General features: G+C 44.9%; 1 protein-coding gene across 4 annotated transcripts in view; it reads right to left on the bottom strand.

Moving 5' to 3' along the window:
- ddr1 (discoidin domain receptor tyrosine kinase 1) overlaps window positions 1-22,664 on the bottom strand; it is a 36,404-nt gene extending 13,740 nt beyond the window's left edge. For all 4 annotated transcript variants that reach the window (XM_079164266.1, XM_079164267.1, XM_079164269.1 and 1 more), the window contains exons 1-8: window positions 22,244-22,664; window positions 10,604-10,761; window positions 8,238-8,340; window positions 5,499-5,574; window positions 4,673-4,825; window positions 3,720-3,867; window positions 2,487-2,598; window positions 1,538-1,724 (exon numbers count right to left, since the gene is read on the bottom strand). In XM_079164266.1, coding sequence (XP_079020392.1) covers window positions 1,538-1,724; window positions 2,487-2,598; window positions 3,720-3,867; window positions 4,673-4,825; window positions 5,499-5,574; window positions 8,238-8,340; window positions 10,604-10,703 — 879 coding nt within the window. In that variant the 5' untranslated portion in view covers window positions 10,704-10,761; window positions 22,244-22,664. The remainder of the gene's footprint in view (window positions 1-1,537; window positions 1,725-2,486; window positions 2,599-3,719; window positions 3,868-4,672; window positions 4,826-5,498; window positions 5,575-8,237; window positions 8,341-10,603; window positions 10,762-22,243) is intronic.
- Window positions 22,665-23,059: the final 395 nt, after the last annotated feature.

Raw genomic sequence — 23,059 nt, 5'->3', positions numbered from 1 at the left:
AAAGAAATGTTTTGCATAAATTCCCGGAGTACAGAACTGGATCTTTACAAAGATTTGGGGTCCTGTTAAAAGCCCCTGTAGGAAGTGCAGGTTATGCCTAACAAAAGGTCAAGGAGCAGTTCTCCCTTTGGGAGAGTGATTAGGTGCAGGTTAAGGAACGACAGTGCAGGTTAAGGAACGACAGAGACAATTCAAGCCAGAATTAGGTTCAGGTTCCCACTCTTTATTTATTTGACCTGTGTGTCTGACATATCCGCTCTGCCAGGCCAGCATAACGGTGTATGTCAGCTGAGGTTAGTGAGGGGAAACCTCTGGGGAAAAGGCAGCAAAAACAGGATACGCCTTAGAAAAACACTATGAACGCCGCTGGGAAAGATTTAAAAAAAAAAGGTAACTGAGAAACACTACAATAACGAAAAATGTGAGGAAAAAAAAAAGAGCTGAGAGAGAACATTCCGAAATGTTGGATCGCAGTCAAAACCAAACCTCTAAAAGATAACTCGTCACTTCATAACACTGACTGAGGATTCATGCTGTTCAATGTGCACATATATAGGGCGAATCCCACCCAAACCAACATTCCAACCCGCGTCCAACGAGACAACACAGTTATAACTCAAACTGGGTTGCTTCATATTATCATTTCCCCCTGTTGCTCCACAAACTAACCCCAAAAGCCACACAGACGCACAAACAAACTGTGATGCAACTCGGTGGCACCCAGAGAGCCGAGCTCAGACGCGCTGTGCCATGATAAACAATGGCAAATTAAAACTAATTAAATGGCCGCAGAGCTATTCCGGTCAAAATGCTGCTTCCTGGTGAGAATGCAGACGCATAACTATGTTTCTTTTTTAAGAGGTCATACTGGTTGGAGCTGCAGGATTTGAAAAGGAGTTTCATTGACGCTGAAAGAAACAATCTAATGTCCTGTTATAATCAGTATGACATGCTTTTCTTATGCTATTGAGGTTATTAGTTAACCACATATAGGTATTAATTAACAAAGGGAGCTTTGTGTGAATACTGGTCTTCACGAAACACACCGAAAGTAGGATCTCATTTTAAAACATCAAGGAGTTATAGTTCAATAAAATCAGTTTTATGCATCAAGGTGCACTAAAATCTTCTTGAGTCATTGTCGCAATGACTAAGAACAATGTCCCACATAACACTCTGACATTCGTTTACACGCAACACTGGAAAGACACCGTCATCAGATCTGACAAGTAGTGAGATGAAAGACTGAATGTGCATTAAACTTGACATTCTATAGATTCTGCATGTTCTCTGGCTTCGGTGACTTGTGGACGAACTTGAGCTGCAGTGACTCGTCGTCCCCCTCAGAGCATGTTTTAGAAAGACCCCCGAGGACACAGACCGGAAATCTGGGCTTGTAGCCTCAATGACGTCTCTGATTTACAGGCAGCTCCATGCCGTCTGAGATTCCAGTGGGATAATAAAGTCCTGCAGAACCCTCTCACATTCATTCACAGACAACAACGCATGCACGGTCACACAAACTTTCACTGCCTACCTGCATGTTGTGGAAGACACGTGGCTTCTCAAAGTGGAACTCAATATCCACGCTGCCTTGCCCAAGGGCCTCCCGGCTCCAGCCCAGGTAGTCATAGCCAGGCCACACCCTCAGCTCTTTAGTTTGTATGAAGTCATCTCCTCCCAGGACGCCGTCCATCAGCTGACCCAGGCCTCCAAACTGCATCCTGCACAAACACTGGACGGGTTAACATGCAGCTCTGTGCAGAAACAGTTCTGGACGCAGTGGACTGTCAAATGTATTCACGTACTGGTTAGCAAAGATGCATAAATAAGCATATAAACATATAGCTGTATATGCAAACAAGCTTGCTCGCATACACACACACACACACACACACACACACACACACACACACACACACACACACAAACTACACACATCTGCTTAAAGCACGTCTGGATTACATCAAACGTGTTAACTCACCCGCTCACAAAACATTTCAGCCCAATTACACACACAGCACCATGCAAGTGCGGACCCCCACCAATTCCTAGTTCAGCCCTCCTTTGCTCGCTGCCAAAACATTACAGTCAGGAAACGCGCCTCAAATCCCAGAGCAACTCAAACAAAATAATGTCGTTCCCTTTCGATTAGGCGTACACCAGAAAAAACTTTCAAGAAAGCCTGAAACCCCTCTTCAGTGCGAACAGATGTGATGAGCGCTGCAGAGAAGAGTTTGGTATTCCACTGATCACTCCACGTTGCTGACCGTAAAACTTGTGAATGTTAATTGTGATCCTATTTGCAAAAGCAGTGTTGCAATTTACACGCATTGGTCGTGTCGGTTTCATCATGCATTGCCATGAACACGAAATCCAAAAGGAGCAGTTTAAGGGAATGTATGGAAATGAGATACTTAATATACATAGAAATGCAAATTGTAATAAAAAGATAAAAAGAGCCCAGAGTGGTGTGAATATCTTACCCTTGCTCGGTGCTCCCATCGTAGGTGGAGTCGTTTAGATAGACAGGCATGCCAGATATGCCAGACAGATGCATGACGTGACCCACTGGAGCTGTGTAAGCCTTCAACCCGTCTGAGTGACAGAGAGATACGTACAAATATTAAATTCTAGTCGTGTGATTGTGGAGAAAGACCTGAACAAGCCGCATGTGAAACGCATGTGAAACTTCATATATTCATCATGAGCAGCTACACGTTTTACTGAGCCAACATTAAATAGTGATCACTGCCGCGGGGAAACGGCTATAGCTGTTTTTTAAAGTAGTAAAACAAACGAAGAACGGGCCTGAACAACCCACACGACATTTACCAGTGAAATTCAAGCCTCTCCGCCCCAATATACAGCTAATCAGCCCGCTCCCCGAGAACAGAGGTGACGTCAGCAACACGGACTACAGCCCTCTGCTCTGCTACTCATAATAAACAACGCTTCACATCGCCTTTAAAGTATGTGTGCAGTATTCTCTGTTTGCACATAAATGAGTGTCTGTGGATGTGATTATGTACTTAGATGTGTGAGATGTAGAAGAATAAATACAGCAAAGACACTGCGCCGCCATAATATCTGATACGAGATCAGATGAGACGCAGAGAATGTGCGTAAAAACTTGACATTCTGTATGATCTCTGGATTGTGGGTGAACGTTGCTGCACTGAATGCACATTAGAGCACATTTTAGAAAGATGGTCTCCCCGAAGACACAGATCAGGACCTGCGGCTTTTTGGCCTCTGTGACAGTTCTGATTTACAGGCGGCCTGATGCTGTTTGAGGGAGGTGGATGGGGCAGGAGAGGAGGTGAGCCAGCCATAAATACTCCGCTTGTCAGTGTTGCGCTTCGGGAAACTTGGAGACGAATACAATTTATCACCGTGTGGCGTCTTTTAACCGGAAAAACCTCAGCGGGGCTGTTAATTTGATGAAATGCTTCAAATCAATGCATGGGACGTATGGCGAAAACATGCACTCTTAATCACTACCATCTAACAAATCCCCCTTGTACCATTTGAGTAAATTTAAGATGATAGTGACCTCCGTCACCTTCACCATATGAAATATGATCGGACAATCAAGGTCTGGGGGGCATGCCCCAGAATACACAGACCAAATGAATACCCAAGTAACCACAAAAGAAGGAACATTTTGTATTTCTGGGATCTCTTCACGTCTCTCTCACCTCCACGCAAACACTTACCGTTCCAAAGACAACCATAGAGCTCCACGCGAAGGCAAACACTCATAACTCGGTCAGCCAGGGGGTAGAAGCGCACCATGCGGGCCACTATGGGAGGGCCCAGGTCCTTCAGCACAACATCATAGGTGTTCTCATTCCCTGACACCGCCTAGGGGGAGAGAGGTATAAATATCAAATCACACAGTACATTGCTCGTCTCCTCTGTTATCTGTGGGGTTCAATGAATCTCGCCTCACGGCTCTGACTTTTTATTCAGCGTGTCAAGGTGAGCTCAAGCGCTTTTTCTTAAAAACACAAAAATAGGACTGATCTTCGAGCGTGAGCCTCTGGTAGTTTCTGTTGGAGCAGCCCACACCGAAAGATTTACATTGGCTGGAAATCTCTGAATATTTGTTGCTTAGCAATGTTCTAAAATAATAACTGGGAGGGGAAAACAAACAGTGTGATTCTTTCCCTGAAACATTGGCTGTTGGAGGTCTAAATTCCCATGCTATCATGTAGTAGTTGCACAAAACATTGTGCAGAATTTATAGTCAGCAAAGAAAATATTGGACATTTTCCAAACACAGTAAGATGCCTTTATCTGCACAAGGTAAGTGTTGAAAACTCAGGCAGTGAAGGCAGATTTTGTCTAAACGGAGAAGTTAGTGGACAGAGTTTAGCTGGTGCATTGCCAAACTGCTCCACTTGCCAATAAATGATAAATAAATCAAAAGCAGATGAATAATCCAGCCCTCTGCTTAACTAGACATTCATATTAAAACAGCCACGGGACATCGAGCTGTTTCACATCAATAATGGAGGATCGGACTCCACTGTATGTTCCTTGATCCCCCCCCCCCCAAGCTTAATTAACAGCATTTAAACTGTGGCTGTCCTTCAGTCCTTTAGTGTACACATGAAACGGACAGCGGGCTCTGCTGTAATGAACAAAACTAAAAGAGCCTGCTTACTTCCTTGCCCCAGCGGTCCTTCCAGGTGATCCATTTCACTCCGTCCCGGGAATAGCGGAGCCGATAACTGCGGGCGAACTCCTGGCCGTGCCCGTCGGCGTGACGGCCCTGGGTACCAACCAGAGCCAGGAAGTGGAGTTCGTGCAGGTCCACCTGTAGGAGACAGGAAATACATCATCAAAACACTCGTCACGCACTAAAATACAGACAAACAGATTGAGATACAGATAAAAGAATGATATTGGAAAATCATTTAAAAAAAAAAAGTTGAATTTGGTAGACTTCTAAATGTTAAGGTAGATTTAAAGGAGTAGGTTGACATCTCTGGGGGGGGGGTGTCAATGTTTCGGGGAAAAGTATTTTGAAGTACCCCAAACTTATACTATTAGTCTTATGCGCTGACTTTGTTTTGTTTGTAGGAGGAGCTTCCTGTTGAAGCTTGCTGCTCAACAGCCATGGGCCTTGACCAACTTCTCTTTTTTAGGACTTACTGATCTCCTTGTGTTCGTTTGAGAAGACGCACCATCCTGTCCAGTCTTTTTGCTAAGCTACCCACCTTGTGGCTCTAGCTTCATATTTAGTGGGCAGATAAACAGACAGCGGTATCAATCTAACTCTCAGCAAGAAAAAGAAAGTGTATTTCTCAACTCATCGCAGCTGTTCTAAAGTCCCTCTAAATCCTGGCCTTGAGTGAATTAAAGCCGTTCTTAAAGAATCATCGAACAAACCTGTGACTATTATACTAGTCCCAATACAACGATTGTACTGAGCATTACTTCCAGAATGTAACGGTGTGAATCAGAGCAGAGTAAACTGGGGATCTGACCTGAAGGTATTGTGATGCACTGGGGAAAACGGCTTCTGCAGGACACCACGCTCCATCCCCCTCTCCAGTGCTCAACCTGCGAGAAACAGAGGCTTATAAATGTTGGATGACAAAAGAAAAGATAACAAACATAAAAGTTCACCAAATCCCAGTCCCACACCAAAACATTTCCATGCAGAGATCCAAACACAGCCACAGCAAGACCGAGTACATCAACACGCTGCGATACCACTGAGAATTCAATAAAAAAACGGAGCGACCCTCCTCTACCACCAAACGTATTGATTCCACAGCAGTCAAACGTTCACATATAAATGGGGCAATGTTGTTTGAAAGAGAGAAAAACCTGGCTATGGCTAAAGGCGCACAGCAGGCAGGAGAGAGAGCGAGAGAGAGAGAGCGAGACTGCACATGAAGAGAAGAAAAGAGATGAAAGGAGCAGAGTGAAAATAACTGGCTCTTTAAACCTCACAACAAGATGCAGAATGTAAGGGCCAATCTTTACTCGCAGCTCCTTGGGCCTGCCAGGACCACACACACACACACACACACACACACACACACACACACACACACACACACACACACACACAAGCACTACTAAAACATTTTCACTCAGCGTGACCTTCGTCAATCCAGCCTGAGAAGAAAAGTCCACACCGCCACCACACACTGGCCACACAGAGACCACTGACTTGGCTCGGTGTGTCTGTGACGTCGGACAAACCCGTACGAGGAGCTTTGGAACCGACGCCAGGCCACAACCACGCTCCGACCACTGTGGCGCTTCTCTTCGAAATGAAAGCTGCTGCTCACGCCGCCAAAACAAAGCACTATACCCACTCGGTCACACTGACAGTGGCGCGCGAGTATTTCAATCAGTCCCCTCAGTGGGTGAGATCATGCAGCCGGAAACCGTGAGATGATACCAACACATTAGTGCTCCACATAGTGACCTGTGATGGGAGACGAGGATGAGGAGGGAGAGAGGGGAGGGAGGTGGCTGGGCAGAGCTCAGTTCAGCAGCCAGCAGGGTTAACGTTACAGCACGCTGGTCTGCCAAATAACTAATTTCTCCGTCTTTTGCCTTCTACCTAAATACCAGCCAGCAATTCATCCCTTCCACGTTGTTCTCAATTCTGCTTTCTCCCTCCAACTGTTCTCCACTCCCTCACACTGTGCTGATATTTCACTCCCTCAGAGTAATAACAGCTACTTAATACCTACCGGCTCAGCAACCCTCCCTTAACCCTACACCTTCCCTCCAACCCTGTTTTCAGATTACTTTCTCTGCAGCTTTCAGCGCACCATCGCAGTGATCCACCTTTCACTTGTTTTCTCTCTCAGTCTCTCCCCGATGTCTCTTACAAAAAAAAGCTTGGGCTAATAATCATTTCCACATGGTGAGACACTCTGCCAACAGACCCAGCCCTTACAGACCAATGAAGACAAATTAACACACACACACACACACACACACACACGCACACACGCACGCACACGCACACACGCACACACGCACACACGCACGGCTTGAGAGTGTAGCAGTCTTGACTTGGCTCTCATATATCTGACCTCACTGCCAGACAGACATGGTGGGAATATAATAACCCAGAAGGTTTTACAAAGGTTTTACTATTAGGCCTTGAACAAATTACTTAAGCGTGGTGCAAACAGACTAAAAATAAAGCAAGCAATCAAACCCAATAGTCCACAGTGATGCGTGTATGTGTGCCTGTATTAAATGATGTTATTTCTCCAGTTACTCCATTTAACGTTTACTCCAGTAGAAGTAGATCAGTATATTAGTAGTTGATTTAAAGGCCACTCTGACTAAAAGTTACTCGTCATGTGAAATGGCAATGTGGTAATGTGACATTCTGACCCCGACTGTTTTAATGTCAACACCGTAAATGTAAATAAAGCCTGAAAAATCTGACTAAATTATCATTTTTGTTACACATAACATATTCTACTGTATATAAAGCGCTGAACAAATGTGGGACCAAGCTATTAAATAAACCCGATCAAGTACCATCCAACTCAAAGTAGCAATTATGTTTTCTATACAAGACGCTTTCTTAACTGACTGAAAGCTTTCAAGCCAAATGTAGAGGGCTTTATCTGTGCTTTTGCTTGTTTTCGTCTATTTACTTCCAATAACAGACACTTTACATCACAGCTAATCGTTTTCCTAACCATGATGCTAAGCTTTAGAAATCTGAATGTAATCTGTTCCAAGGGTTTCCTTTCATCTCTGTATAGTATGAACACCAATTAGCATTAATTCATGTCAATGTTACCTTCATGCTAATGCAGTTTATCCCAAATCGAATGAATGCCAAAATAATATTGTCCTTCAAATGAAACTTCATCGTTATTTAAAGAAAATTAAACAAAATCTAGCAAGTAGTCTAGCTCAACGTGTTTTCGGCAGACCTTCGCGGCAGTGATGTAGACGTGTACTCAGTACACCGTGACATCACTGTTGGGTGTGGTTACAGGTGAAACAGCAGCAGTGATGCTGGGCGTGATCAGCCTGATGATAAGTTGAATTGAAGTAGAATTACAGTTTTCAGACTGTAACCAGACAAAGTACACTTGATTACTGTGGTGGGAGGAATGTACTTCGTAACTTTCTACCTTACACACACACACACACACACACACACACGCACGCACACACACACACACACACACGCACGCACGCACGCACGCACGCACGCATATATTTCCTACCTTCCATGTTTGGCCTCAGTAGAGTCTGACCAGGCACTGGAGGCAGTGATGTCAGAGTCTGGGATGGTGCCATCCTCCATCCCGAGGGCGTAACGACACTGAGCTGCAAGAGAAAGATTGAGGAAAAGAGAGAAGGAGAGAGAGAGAGCGATAAAGAGAAAGTGGGAGAGAGACACACATGAGCAACATTCTCATTCATATGTCCAAGGGGAAACTTAATATTTCCATTAGAGCGTCAGCAGCCATTATTGGTCACGGAGCATAATGTTGTTATGTCATCTCTGGGAAAACTTCCGGACTTCATGCTTCATAACCCACACAGACGGCGAGAGGGAGAGAGAAGAAATACCAAACTCCACAATAACTGTTCCCGTCCTCTTATTTTGTTAAAGCATCTCTCGAGGAGATTCTGTACTAATGAGTTCATGTGAAACGTAATGGCAGTGTTTTACATCACTTATTCCTGTGAATCCCCTTCGTCCTGTCAAAAGCAAAACAGTAAAGATGGTCATTAAAATTAATCTGAAGAGTGTGGTGTATCCAGTGTCTCCTGCGAGATCCCGTGATTTGTCGTCTGAGACTACACCTTTCCTGTTTTTTTTGATTTTTCTCCTTTTGTCTTTCCAGCCCCAGCCCTCCGTCCCACACAAAGCCACCTCCTCAGGGCTCCAGCGATCCTGCACAGACCCTGTTACGGTTACCACTGCCCGGGGATTTGCAGGAACAGAACAAAAGAGACAGAGAAACCAAGGGCGACTGAACGAACACAGACAGGTCTCAGATATCTGCTGTGACTCGAGTCCAGCAGCAGCATTATCAAATGATCCAGACAGCGTGGTCCCAGGCATGGATTACCCAACGACCCAGCCATCCGCTCTGAAGTCAGTCGTGAGGAGGAGATGGTGGAGGGGGAGGATGAGAGGCTGGGGGGGGGAGGGGGGGGGGGGGGGGGGGTTTGGGTAGTGATAAAGTGGAAAGTAGTACTGAGTGACAGTGATATGGAGGGGAGGCTGAGGGTGACAGAAAGAGGCGGGGGAGGGTGGGCGTCTGACTCAGTTTCTGTCATTGAGTCAGCGAACAGGAATGCTGGGCTGAATGACAAACCCTAAAAACCCCAACGGGTGCAGCAGACACACACACACACACACACACACACACACACACACACACACACACACACACACACAGACACACACACACACACACACACAGTTTATCCACACCCTGCAGACAGGTGCTCATTTTATTACATCATCACCATCGCCACACATCGCCAGTCAACACCCCGCCATCTGCAATCTTCTCACCTCTCTGTCTGCGTCTATCGCTCTGTGTGTCCTCTGCTTTTACTTTCTCTTCTTGACAGTTTCTTTTAATAAAACTTTGGCCCACACACCAAACCTTCCTGCTCACACTGTCAACACAGATGCAGGCGTTTCACAAGGAAAGTTTGTGTCTGCCGTATCAGTCTGTTCATCTTTCTCTAACGGTTTCTTCTCCATCAATCTAATCCGACATTAATGTAGTGCAGACACGATCAGTCAATGAATCAACTGGTCGCTCAACAGACAATCATCACAAGAGCTACGCTGCTAGCATGCCTAAAAACAAACAGATATGTTTTAGATGATTGACTAATTGATTAATCGAGTGATTGTCTTGGCTCCAATTAGGATAATCTATTAATCAGATGAGTCATTAATAAAGCAAAAAAAAAAAAATCAAAACATTTGATGGATCCAGTTTCTCAAATATTATCAACTAGGCGATGAATAATAAAAAAGAAGAAGAAGAACACATTAAAATAATGATCAATATTTGCAGCCTAGTCACATATACAGTCTAGCTGCTGCAGGCAGGAACAGTCTCCTCTGGTTACACCTGGTTGGCTCTCATTCACTAACCCCTCATTCACTCCCTTCCCCGACATTTTGACTGACACTTTCATGAGCTGCCTGTGCATTAGCGGTCTTGGCAAGCAGAATGGGGGGCCTAGCTATCTCATTCTCCCATTACACACGACTGGCTGGCAGACAGGGAGAGGACACAGGATAGCCTGTTGATAGCGGACAGAGAATGAGCCTTACTGATCTGAGAATGTGAGGAGAATGTCGGCGCAGCAGGGCGGACGATGGCTGTGCCCAGTGGACACGAGGACGCGAGGGGGGAAAAAAAAAGAGGGGAAGGGCTTGAAAGTGGAATCACGTCTGAGTTTATGGTAATAAAAACCTTGTAATGTGCCAACTGCCAAGCTGTGGCATTCTTTTTGGGAAGTCAAAGAAAGAAAGAAAAAAAACACAGAATTTGGGTTACAATTCATCCATCACCAATTTAGATGTTCTCTTTGGGCGTAGACGACATCCTACCTGGGTTAAAGTGCCACTCATGGTCCCCAGAAGACGACACCAGCGCCACCAGGACTGTGATCATGGTGACAGGAAACAGCGGCGGGGTTGGCAAGGCCATGACAGCAGCAACACACTTGGTTACCTGTCCGGGGACACGCTGATGTCCAAAGGCATACCTGTGGCAGAGAAAGAGATATTTAAATTTACATCCACTTTAGGATTCCTGTCTGCACCAACCCCCATCAAACCACAAATTATGTTATTTTCACACCCGCATATATATTATACACACACACACACACACACACACACTTCTTCTAGCCTGAGGCTGTTGAGCTCCTGGCTCACTTTCTCCATCGTTAACTCAGCTCTCTCAATCAAATCCTCTTAGTTTAAAGCACACAGCATATCTCACAGTCATTTGTTTCTCTACACTTTGCATGCTGAGCTCAGCAATGGACCGAATCCCAGTGGGAGCAAGCACAGAGCCGTATGACAAAGGCCACTTTCACACACTAATGTGTTTCTCTCTCTGGCAGCAGAACGCGATGATACAATAATACTTCGCTGCCTTTAGAAAGGGTACAAACAAAGTTAAGTGAAGATGGTATAATTAACAGACTCCATTTACTCCGAGAGATGTCTTTATTCCTTCTGTTTGACACGGAGTATAATTTGGAGCACCCGGTCGGAGATGCTTGTTTGGAATAAATAAACCGATGAAGCTGCAAAGGTTGGAGAAATGAAAGCCATTGAGTGTGAGAGAGGAACAGACGACAAAGTCTTTTGAGTTAATGGAGACGCAAACATGGTCTGTGCACGGTTAGTGCAAAGTGAATTGCACGGCACATCACAGACATTTTGTGTGTGATGTTGAGTGAATTAAAAAAAATCCACAAAACACCCACACTCAGTTTATTAGGTACATTAACACTAATGTCTAATACAGCAGTTCTGTTGTGAAATCCTACCTTCATGAAGGTTATAATGTGAGAGCGGGTGATTCAAATAATGATCATTACAAAGGAGCTGTTGGTGGAGGTGTTTCTAAAATGTAGGTTATGTAGGGAAAGACAAAACAAGAGCAACATTTCTCAGTACAACGCAAGGCAATTCAATGAAACGACAAACTGCTGCCTCCAAAGTTATCAGAAGTTGAATCAACACCTCTCCTCTACAGTTTAAACAGAAACTGAACATTATAACCTTCATGAAAGTAGGATTTTATTACAGGACTCTTGTATTAGAATTAGTTTAACCTAGATGCACCGACAGTAACAAACTGTCAACGGAGCGTAGATCTTAACAAAATTACAGAATATGTGATATGTGATGAAGAATATGTGAAAGAATAAACACATTTCACTGCTCTATCCCTCGTGCATATTGTACTTTTGAGACGTCCAGTGGTGAAGCAAGAGGGCGGAAAGAAACCTCATGATAAGTGGAAGTGTGAGGCGGGAGTGACAGCTGGGAGAGACCGAGAGGCCAGGCTGTCTTCCCTGTAGGCCCTCTGTGTTTGGGCTTCATCTATCCGACTAGACTGGGACAGGCCGACAGCTGACACACAGCTGTAGTGACAGAAGATTGGGGGGGGGGGGGTGTTCGTCGAGGGAGTCGGGAATGTATGGAAACGGAGCGAATAGTAGAGTAGAGTAGAGTTAGCTCAGGCACAACAGGGCGGAGACAGAAGAACAAGAGCAGCGATGACATGGGTACATGTGTGTGTGTTTGGGAGGAGGGAGGTGGTGTGGAGAGGGTGACTTATGGCCTCGCACGGTGTGTGTGTGTGTGTGTGTGTGTGTGTATGCACGGGTCCGTGGGTCGCGTATGTGGGCACAGAGGCGATCTCAGGGATATCCAGCCAGTGCAGCTGTCCTGAACGGGAGACACAACCCATACATAGCTCACGTGTTCAAGTGGGGAAAGGAAGAGAGAGGCTGAAATTATTTCTTTCTCTGCAGAAAAACACTCACAAGTTGTCCAAATGAGTAAGTATGTGTGCGAGTACGCCAGATGGCAAAATGCTGAAATATGCTGCTTAAGAGCTGAAAATCGAATGACTGGGCCATAACAACCACTGTGATATCAACAAACATCATCCTCGACAGAGTCTCATCACCGCTTTGTCAATGAAAAAGGGGAAACAACCTTTATATCCAACTCGCCACGGAGAGAGACGGAGAAAATACGCCAGACGAATGCTTTGGCGAGCTGGAACAAAAAGTGGCCACAGCCATCAGAGAACATTGTTGTTGGAAAAGTCAAGTGGTGCCGAACAGCTGTGGTTAGTGCTCAGAGAGAGAGGCAGGAGGACCTGCTGTGTTCTGGAGGAGGCAGCAGCGTGTGGAGTCCAATCTACACTCAAAACGTTTTGTCTCGGCTAATCCATACGCAGGACTAATGAATACTTATGAGCAGCTGCTGTTCCTGTCCCGCACGACAAAACACAACTGACAAGAGAGTCGAGAGCAAAGAAACACACACACACACACACACACACACACGGGGAAAAACGGTTTCAGTCTGCAGTCATTGCATCATTAAAGACCGTTTGCCAGAGCCTCTATAATTAGATTGCTTCAGTGAAAAACTGGCAGGGCTGCTTTGGCACTAGTTACAGTCTTTTCTAGAAAGCCCCCTCGTGTCAGAAACAAACGTTTCGCATTCGTTATTCTTTCCAGTTGTTTAATGAAGCGAGTCCAAAGTGACCGAAAGGATTGTATTCAGGTTGGTTCACAGAGCCCATTAACTGCAAATTGTGTACACTTTACATCACTGCAGAGAATGTCATTACTATTGGCTTTTACAGTTCATACAGCCATTAGTTTAAGACTGTGCCAGTACAGTGTGGAATCATCTCACAGAGATTTGAAACCTAGGAGAGGTAATCCATCACATTCTTTATTTAGTCCACTTTTCTTTTTTATTATTACGGTAAAAAAAAAAAAGAGACTCAACAGAGCTGCTGAACAGCAATATTTCAAAAGTCAGAAACTAGCAAACTTGCAATATGCTTTTAACAATGATTGGTTACGGAACAACAAGTCATTTGAATGACATGCTTCTTGGCAGCCAAACGTACTAATGTTGGTTGAGAGTTGTTGAAGTAGTCACCCCTGGTCCTGACTGAAATATCTAAACAACTATAAAGACAGATTGCCGTGAAATTTGGAGCATACATTCTTGACCCCCACAGAATGAATTGTAATCACTTTGCTAACCTTTCCGCTACCTGTAAAACCAATGACATTCATGGCTGTAAATACACCTTTCCCTCAACCGCATGTGTGATGATCACTTAATGCCGACAAAATAAACTGATACCTCACGCTGACTATGATGAGTTACCCATCATAAGTATGTTTTATGTGCCAGGTGAATCCAGCTGCTGCACACATGGTACAAAATGTATCTAGACTGTTTTGCATCTTTTGGAATAATGGTCAGCAGTGATAGAAGGCATTTGTAGTTAACACGTTTAAACTTTTACGCCTCGTTTCTTTCTCATAATCTCTTTTTTGTCCTTTCACAGACCTGTGTGGAGCCTCCAATCACAGCCACATAAGAGTTACACGCTGAAGGCCGCTGGGAGAATAAAACGTAGTGAGCTCTTTGTTTTAGATTTCCATCAGTGTGCGAGGACTCTGGTGAGATCGTACGCACCACTACCCTCCGAGTCCTGGAGAGTAGGAAGCCTGGATTAATCTTAAGCTCCACAACCCTTTGAAACAAGGTCATTTGATGGATTTCCTGTAAACAGGCTTGTTGCTGTGTGCTGATCCCTGCGGGGCTACTGTTTCCTTATTACTACAGGCCCACTCTAACCCACTGAGCACCTTGAAAATATGTTTAGTAAATGTATATTTTTGTCTGTAGATATGTAGAGATATATATATATATATATATATATATATATATATATATATATATATATATATATATAAATCCTGGTTTAAATGAATCATGCAATGCTGAAATTACATCTGTTGCTCAGTGGGAAGGGCAGGCATAACTTTTTGGCTGCACCAGTCTGTCCATGGGGTTCATTTTTTCATCTTGAATGAATTTTCTTTAGCTTGCTTTGGTTAAATATTAAAATTCCATTCAACAAAGCTACTCCCCATTAGTCAGCGAGGATGGAAACTAAGGAGTCTGGACATTAGCTCTTAAAACTGAAAATTAAGGCAGTGCACTTCTAATAATTACCTACACTGACATCAACAAATGATCCATGATACGTGAGGAAGCTGCGGGGTAAGTCTGATATGCCCCGCTGTTAGTCATAGTGCTGATCACATACAAGTCACCAAATCGTAGAGCTGTGTGTCACAACATTCATCTATACAAGGAAGTGCCAGTCACGACCGTGGAATCTGATCTTCCTGAGTTGTACCGGAGGTTGAGGAAGCAGGAGGGAAGAATGGATGAGTCACTTAAACAGAGCAATGAGAGCTGAAGGAGAAGGTCGAGTCAGAAAAACAAATTAAAACAGCAGCAACAAGAGAAGGAGAAAGTGTGTCATGTGACTGAAGTAGGTGGTGAATCACGATGAAACAGCAAAGGAAGCATGGAAAGGGGATTGTAAAAAAAAACAAAAAACCTGTTAATAGTTAGGTTGTGCTGAACATCATATGACTCATTAAGACACCTCAGCTTTCACCCCAAAAATACCCGGTTCAAAACACACAGACAAAGCAACAACACAGGTCTTAACAAATCTAATTAACAAGCTAACGCGGTTTTAGTTCACATGAGCCGAGGCTCGAGGGTAGCGCAAAAACAGGTAAAAAGAACTGGCATACGGCTACACAAAGCCGAAATCGAGCACAACTTAAGAGCGAGACTTCCATCTCCTCCCTCGTTCGCTGCCCGCTTTAAACTTGGACACAGGTCCACTTGGCCGCTCAGTTGCAGCTTTGCTCAGCATATCTGCATGGCGGACAGAGACAAATGATGGCTGATTACCCTCGGCTGGTCTGGCAAATGAAGAATGCCTTCATCAACAGCGGCCACGCAAACCTTTGGTGTAACTGTAGAGACAAAGCAATTCACCAAACACATATTTCTAGAAACATGATCGGAACTTGATCTGTGCAAGTGGCCTACACACTTATAGACACGTTTATAATACATGTCAAATGTATATAATACACAGAATATTCACCTTTATCCAAGACAGTTCAAAAAGGTGATTACTTAAGAGCCTGGTGGAGGCGGGTAATCTGTGGCTGTAACGATCATAATGTACATGTTTGTTGGAGATACTGTTCAGAGCTAGAGCAATATATCAGCTGATATTAGCTTATTGCTGATATACAAGTACTAACAAGTAAGAAGTAGTTTACTTTTCAATGGTAAAATGTTCTGGGCAGTACATGTAGTGGACACAAATCTTTAATAAACATATTCAAGGGATCCTTATCTAAGACGTTTACGTGATATCAGCCAATATATCTATCAGACTGTTCAAAATCTAAAATATGGCCACAAAAATCCAGTTAGTTCCTGGTCTTTCCTGCGTAGTAGTTTTACAAACCAGGCTTAATGTTTGGAATTATTCAAAACAATAATTGCACAAATGATCTGGGTCTTGCCTAAACAAACTAGGTGTCTAAATGGTTTTCTGCAGTGTACAGTCTATCCAGAACCTCTTCTGCATCCTGCACACAATGTTCCAGAGCTCTCAGAGCAATGCTGTATATTTGTTCTGGTAATGTTCATTTTTGGCAGCAAATTTGTCCAACCTACGTGCCAATTAAGAACGTGAGAAAAAATAAAATAAAAATATGACCTTTGCAGGTTTGTCTACAAATCAAAAAGCCGCAATCAGGTAGATCCTAAATCTGCCTGCAGCTACACGCCTGCAGTCCAAACACAAATATTGCATCTGGATTACATCATTGTGCTCCAATAACTTGGCATCTGCAGAAGCAATCAAAGGGAAATCAGCCTGATCGTATACATAAACAGTAACACAGATGAGAGCAGATTGCCTGTAGAGGCACAAGAGTGCAAAGAGTGAACGACAATGAAACAAAAGATGACAGGTGACAGCCGAAATGTGACAAAGAACAGTGAGCACAAGACCAAGAAATAACAACAGCAAGCGAAGGCAATGTGAGCACCTCTGGCAATCAGTGGGATCTACACTAAGTGGGCGGTTCATTAGCTGCATTATCTGAATCAAAGAGCGGAGTCATCTCTGTGCACAAAAAGGAAAAACAGAAAAAAAGAGTGTCTCACAAGTTCTTCTGGGAAACTGTTTTTTGAGTGACAGCAACTGGAAAAAGGTTTTTGGTTCTCAGCGCTTTGCAGCTGCATACAAGTCAGTGCATGTAGTTTAACTCCTCTGAGCTCTTTTTGTCTCTCTATAATGCATCTGGAATGAAAGGAGTGGCATTTCACTTCCTAGTGAAAGTGAGTTAATGAAATACCTTTATCACCAGCTATGCTAAAAAGTTAGAGAGTTTCACGCTGCTGCATGAAAACTTCACCACTACCGAGGGGAAAATGACCTCAGAGTTTGACCCGAGCTGAAGCATGTGTGTACAAATTCTAATGAGAATCTAGCAGGTATGTGGAAGCATTAGCATGTTAATATGACAGCAGAGAGTACGTGTACGCTTCTAGTTTGACACCGAGGCCGTCTGAGGGCCGCAGTGTGACGGCAAGCCGCAGCCCAAGTGCCTGAATTCAATTTGCAAAGTCTCACTGCCACCTGTCAGAGAACAAGTGAGAAGCAGAGGGGAGGATGGGGCGAAAGGAGAAAAGGGGGAGGCATGTGACAGCACAGTGCGACTCTCACAATGGCCAGAGAGAAAACGGCCTCTGAACCAGATACAGGATGACAGAAGAATGCCGTGCGGGTGAAAAATCCCCTCCAGTAACCGAACGAAAAGACTCAGAATGACAGAGCGAGCGTGGGACAAAGGCAACTCTTTGCCCGCAGGAGGGTGAGAATTATCAACCCAGCGAGCAGCTATTGAAAGGGAGGGAGGGTGAGAAGCAGGGGACGGTATGGAGTGGAACAGAGCAGAAAGAGAAACCAGAGACACCAGGTCAAACAGGAATGACTTCAGTGAGACTCAGCATTTAGAGGCAAAGTGAGAAAAACAGCCATGCCCAGCCCAGCCCTCTCACACATCTTCTTCTTCTCCGTTGTAATGAATCACCGCTGAGCAGAGAGAAACAATTTAAAGATGTCTTTGAGCTGTTTAATGTACTGCAGTGGGGAAACAAAAGATATAAAAGGTGTGACCTGATTAATATAAAAGTCTGGGCTTTGCTGAAACCCTATCCACACACACACAGTTGAAAGCCTCGGGCACAGGCAGATACCTCTATCACACTTGCAGTCCTCCCCCTCCCCTCCCAGCAAAAAGCCTCCTAAAAAGAGCTAAATTGCACATCACACAACAGCTTCCTGATGCTAATATGCCTTTCCAAACCCCTGAGAGGGAGAGACAGACAGGTCCGCCCCACTCAGCCGGGATTTCATTACAAATTACACATGCATCATACGAAGAGAAGGCACAAGAGATGTTCACCTTTGATGTTGAACACAATTTCTTTCGTCCATGTTCCAACAAGGTTTCAAAAGCTCCTACTTGGCCAGGAGCCATATATTTTGAGCCACGAGAGGCACGGTGTGCTCGCACTTCAAGACGAAAACAGCACCAGAGTGCGAGGATTCGAATGGAGACGAGAAGAAAGAAAAAAAAAATGATAAGAAAGAAAGAAAGAGTCTGAGGGAGAGAACAGAGCATGCACACCGGCTTTTAAGTTTGCCAGAGTTTCCATCTTTCATAAGGTTCGTCTGGTTTTTCCAGAAGCGATAACTTCAACTGCGAGTTGTTGGGGAGCCGTGTGAAAGAACTCCACGGGGTTCACGGTTCGTTCCAGCTCACAGGGTTCACCATTAGCCCCCTTAACCTATGAGATCATTAACTTAACATCATAGGCTTTAAAGGGGGATTTCATCAATTTTCCTAAATCAAAGTGTGTTTACAGGTACAGGGAGACCTGCTGCATGTGTGGGAAATGTTTTTTGAAGCCGTTTGAGGCTTCAGAGGGAGAATTATCAGACGTCAGTAGCTCGCTCCTCACCAACGCTCGAGGCTACATCAGCTGCTATCAACATAACAGTAAACACACCCACATCAAGAAAAAAAAAAACACGATATCTAATGGTTCAACTTTGATCCTTTTAATTTAAAATGTCCAACAAAGTAAGATAGTGCTACAGGAGTACAATGAGAACTCCTTCAGTGAGAGGACTTTATTATTTATGAGTCATAAAACATGTAATACAGTTGAGAAATGACACATAAGAGAGGTGTTACTTGCCAACTTCTACATTTCTGTACTTTTCATCTTAGTGAATTATATCATACACACATGTTATATTAGCACCTCCACTTAGGCCACTTGGGGCATATATGCAGAGGTATTTCTGCAGGTTCCTGAGCTAATATGAGGCATCAAGCCGACGTCCTGAGATTCCTCGAAAAGATAGTGTGACAGACTCTTTGAAGACTCCAGCAGCCAAAATATAACCCCACGTTTGCTTACATCCAAGCAGCAACATTGTTATCTACGCAGGGCACCCTCGACGGGAAGCGCAGACAGATAAATGAGGAGTCCCACAGAGACGATAGGAGAAGGGAGGCTGAGGGAGAGATGGATGAGCAGGGGGAGGAAGATAAATGAAACATCTAGTGCTGCTTCAAAGGGAACGAGGAGATATGAAGAAGGAGAATATGTGCTCCATGTTACATGTAGAGAGAGAGAGAGACAGATTGTGAGAGCGATCAATTAGGGGATCAAAAGTGTGCTGATGTCAGGGAGGGATGGAGGCCGGATCTGAAAGAAGGTAGGACTTCAGTGATGGAGATTCACTGGGAGGAAATTAAGAACACCCCGGGTTTCGCTTTGAAGTGTCACCGCCCATTACTGCGTTAGTTCGTTTCTCCGACAGTCTCGTCGAGCTCGCTCTGCATGTGACCACACATACGACAAATGCAATTGAAAAGCACAGCCGTCTAGACTTCAGGGGAAATTGGTTTAGGGAAAACAGGGTGGACTGTTGAGTCCTGCCATCAATTGGTTTCATTTCCCATTTGCTGGGAACTTTAGAGAGCGAGAGAGATGGGGGAGGGGGGAGTAACTGTGTTGGGTCTTCAGACCTAAATTAATTCTTCCAATGGCCTCGATCGGTCGGTCGGGAGCCAATTACGAACAAGCACAGACTTTAGCCGAAATTGCTGCCCAATACAAGATCATTGTGAGAGAAGTCTCATAAAAGGCCGTTCTTATGGATGGAAAGCACCATCATCATCATTGCGCCCTTTTATTTGGTTAACTAGCCGCATCGCCATAAAGATCAGGCAACCGTGCCAAACATGCACTTCAGTTATTGTGCGGGATCCGTCTTTGGGTTCCTATCCACCTACTAAAAAGTCTTTTGAGAAAGGTCAACAAGCAGAAAACACAGAGACAAAGTCACAAAGCATGGCCGCCGCCAAAACAATGACGCAGATAGGACAACAGACTGAGGTCAATGATCGACCAGACTACACAAACCAGTGTTCGCTTCTCATTGTGGAGACCAGATGCTTGCTTATGTCTGTCTGTCTGTCTGCCTGCCTGCCTGTCTGTCTGTCTGTGTACGCACGCACGCACGCACGCACGCACGCACGCACGCGGTGTGTTGTTTTTTATAACAAACCAACAGCAATAATGCAAAACTGCAAAGAAAACTCGTTAATTATTTCTTGTCCATTCAAAAAAAAACATCTTTCCAAGACTTTTGTTGCCGAGTCTAAGGACCGAACAAAACAAATAACAAACAGCCATTTCCCAGACACTGTCAGACAAATTACTTTGCGCTGTACATACCTCTCCACAAATCATATTATGCAATTAATGTCTTTTTCTCCGACGCTTGCCAAGACACACAAATCAATAAAAAAAAATAACTGTTCCCCCCCCCCCCCCCCCCCCCCCAGTGTGGGCGTGTGCAATTATACTCACATAACTGGTCTATCCAGCTATTTCATATATTCTGCGTCTCCTCTGCCGGACTGCACAGCTGATAAAAAGCAGCTATGCAGGGCCAACGGCTCTCGTGGGATGCTGTGGGAGACTTAGCAGCCAGATGCCCATTAGACAGGGATCCGGCAGTTTGCTGTGAGGGACTGTGTATCCACACTGAGGGCTCCTCCTTACTTTATGCCCCTGCTACAGAGGCAGAGAGGGAGGGGTGGGGAGAGACAAAATTTCCTTTTATTGCCTCTCTATCTATTGGCAAATAGCACAGGCACTTCCACGTCCTCCTCCCAGCACAATGCTACACCTCCTCCAGACTGCCTGCTCAGTCCCCCGGCCAACAAACTATACCACCACAGTGTTCACGGGGTGGGAGAGGCGACTGCCCGCTGCACTGCACACCCACTAAAGCCCATTGTTAACTCCTCCATCAGCCCATCTGCAGGCACTAAGGCATGCACAAACACACAGGAACAAGCTGGCAACAGTAACACAATCAATCTCACCTCTCGCTCCTTCAAACAGAGTGAGACAGGAAGCGGAAAATATGCAGTTTCTGTCTTTTTCTCGATCCCTGCATCACAGAGAAGATGAGAATCATTTATTGAGCCACATGTTTAATTCACTCTCACCGCCCCTTTCTTCTGGCTCATAACGAAAAAAAGAAAAACACAAAATGTGTGTTCAGTTCAAAGTCCTAACCCTCTGGCAGCTCCTCTCCAGAGTTTGAAAATGTTTTCTGTATCAACACACGTTTCTGCTCTCCGGCATCTGATGACTGATTAGCTCCCCAAAGGAAGAGCCACCACACTTAAAGACCAGAGCTGAATGAAACCAGTGCGGGCGGCCTTATTGGAGGTCACCTGTGGTGCTGTGGGGTCACGGGGGTTAATGGTGGGTGTGATGATGACCACCACCTGGATGCGTGGAGGTCTGAGCATTAAACACTTCCAACTGACCCCATTCATCAAGGCTGCAGCTGCAGTTTTTAAAGCTCTGCATGCCAAGAAGAAATACTTTTGTGGGGTTTTCGTGTGTTTGAATAAGGTGCATTGTGAAGCAAGTGAAGAATGAGTTCAACAGTCTGCAAAGAACAGCATGACTGGTGACACCTGAACCAAGTCTGTGGCCATCAGACTGGGTCAAGACTGGACCTGAAAATAAATAAAAAGTCTATTTTGAAGATAAATATGTGAAAACAAAAGTCTCAAAAGCACAAATCAGGACTCTGAATAACATGTTTTCTCTGCTGCCAAGGACCCACATATAGCAAGATGTTACCCAGTTTAAAGTGTAGATCATGGTACACACTGGCGGATTATTTCAGCCACGCACTAGGCAAATGCCACAATGTATCTGCCGCACAAATGTGCGCAACGTTACACCGCATATGCGCTTTCCCAGCAGTCCGTGGCCAGCGTCCAGAGCTGGCGTGCCCGCCTCACACCGAGACTTGTAGACGCCACACCACAGCCAGACACACAGACATACACAAAGACAGACAGACAGCTGGAAATATCCCCCTGCAACATTATTATAGCCTTAATGGAGTAAAGTGCGCGGAGAAGAAACGCGCGAAGGGTTTTGACGGAGTTTGTCGGTACTTACCTAAAAGAACACGGAGAGGTGCGCGTTGACAGCGGTCCAAACTTTGAGACGAAGTCTGTTTTTGACGAAGTGAAGCTGTGTTTTAGGGAACAACAGGCAAACCGGTTGAATAATCCAAACGCAGCTCCGGGGCAGTTGTTGCGCGCAGTGAACGACCTCTGGCAAAACTCGGAAAACAAGAAATTATCCGAAAACTGCTGCGCGCACCAGCTGATGTTAAACCCGCAGCCTGACCGTCACTGGACACTCGTTCAAGATATATCGTTTTAAAACTCTTCGACAATGAGGGAGAATGTTTTTTTCTTTTTTTTTTTCTTAAGCGAGTCAGCCTCCAGGGTCCCTTCGCCTCGGCCCCTCTCTGAATCTGAGCCCCGTCAGCTCCAGCCTCAGTCCGGGCTCCGCAGCTGAGGCCAGCAGGCGCCAGCAGGCGCCACCAGGTGCTCATTTACATAACTGCACCGGCTGTGTCCAATCGCGTCCCCGGGCAAGGTGTCTGATTGAATATTCCAGCAGGCGCGCCGTCCAATCAGATCGTCCTGTGGGCGGGAGCTGTGACTTTAACAACACTGGAGAATGAAATTCAACGAGGAGCCTTTTGGGGGCGAAGGGAGTTTCTTTGTTGCAGCAGCACTGAGATTTGGGGAATATGACATGTGATACTGTGCTTTCACCTTGTTAACCATTTGGTATGTAAGACAATGTTGCTCTGCTGTTTTCAAACGGATTACTTGATAATATAAACTTGTAAACTTGAATTATCTGGTCTGGCTCTCGGCACCTGGCCTGGGCCGTTAAATGTGGACCCACAGCCCCTCT

Source organism: Pholis gunnellus, assembly GCF_910591455.1.
Source record: "Pholis gunnellus genome assembly, chromosome: 8".
Classification (NCBI taxonomy): Eukaryota; Metazoa; Chordata; class Actinopteri; order Perciformes; family Pholidae; genus Pholis; species Pholis gunnellus.
The sequence above is the reverse complement of the archived record's forward strand: the minus strand, read 5'-3'. Positions and strand labels throughout refer to the sequence as shown.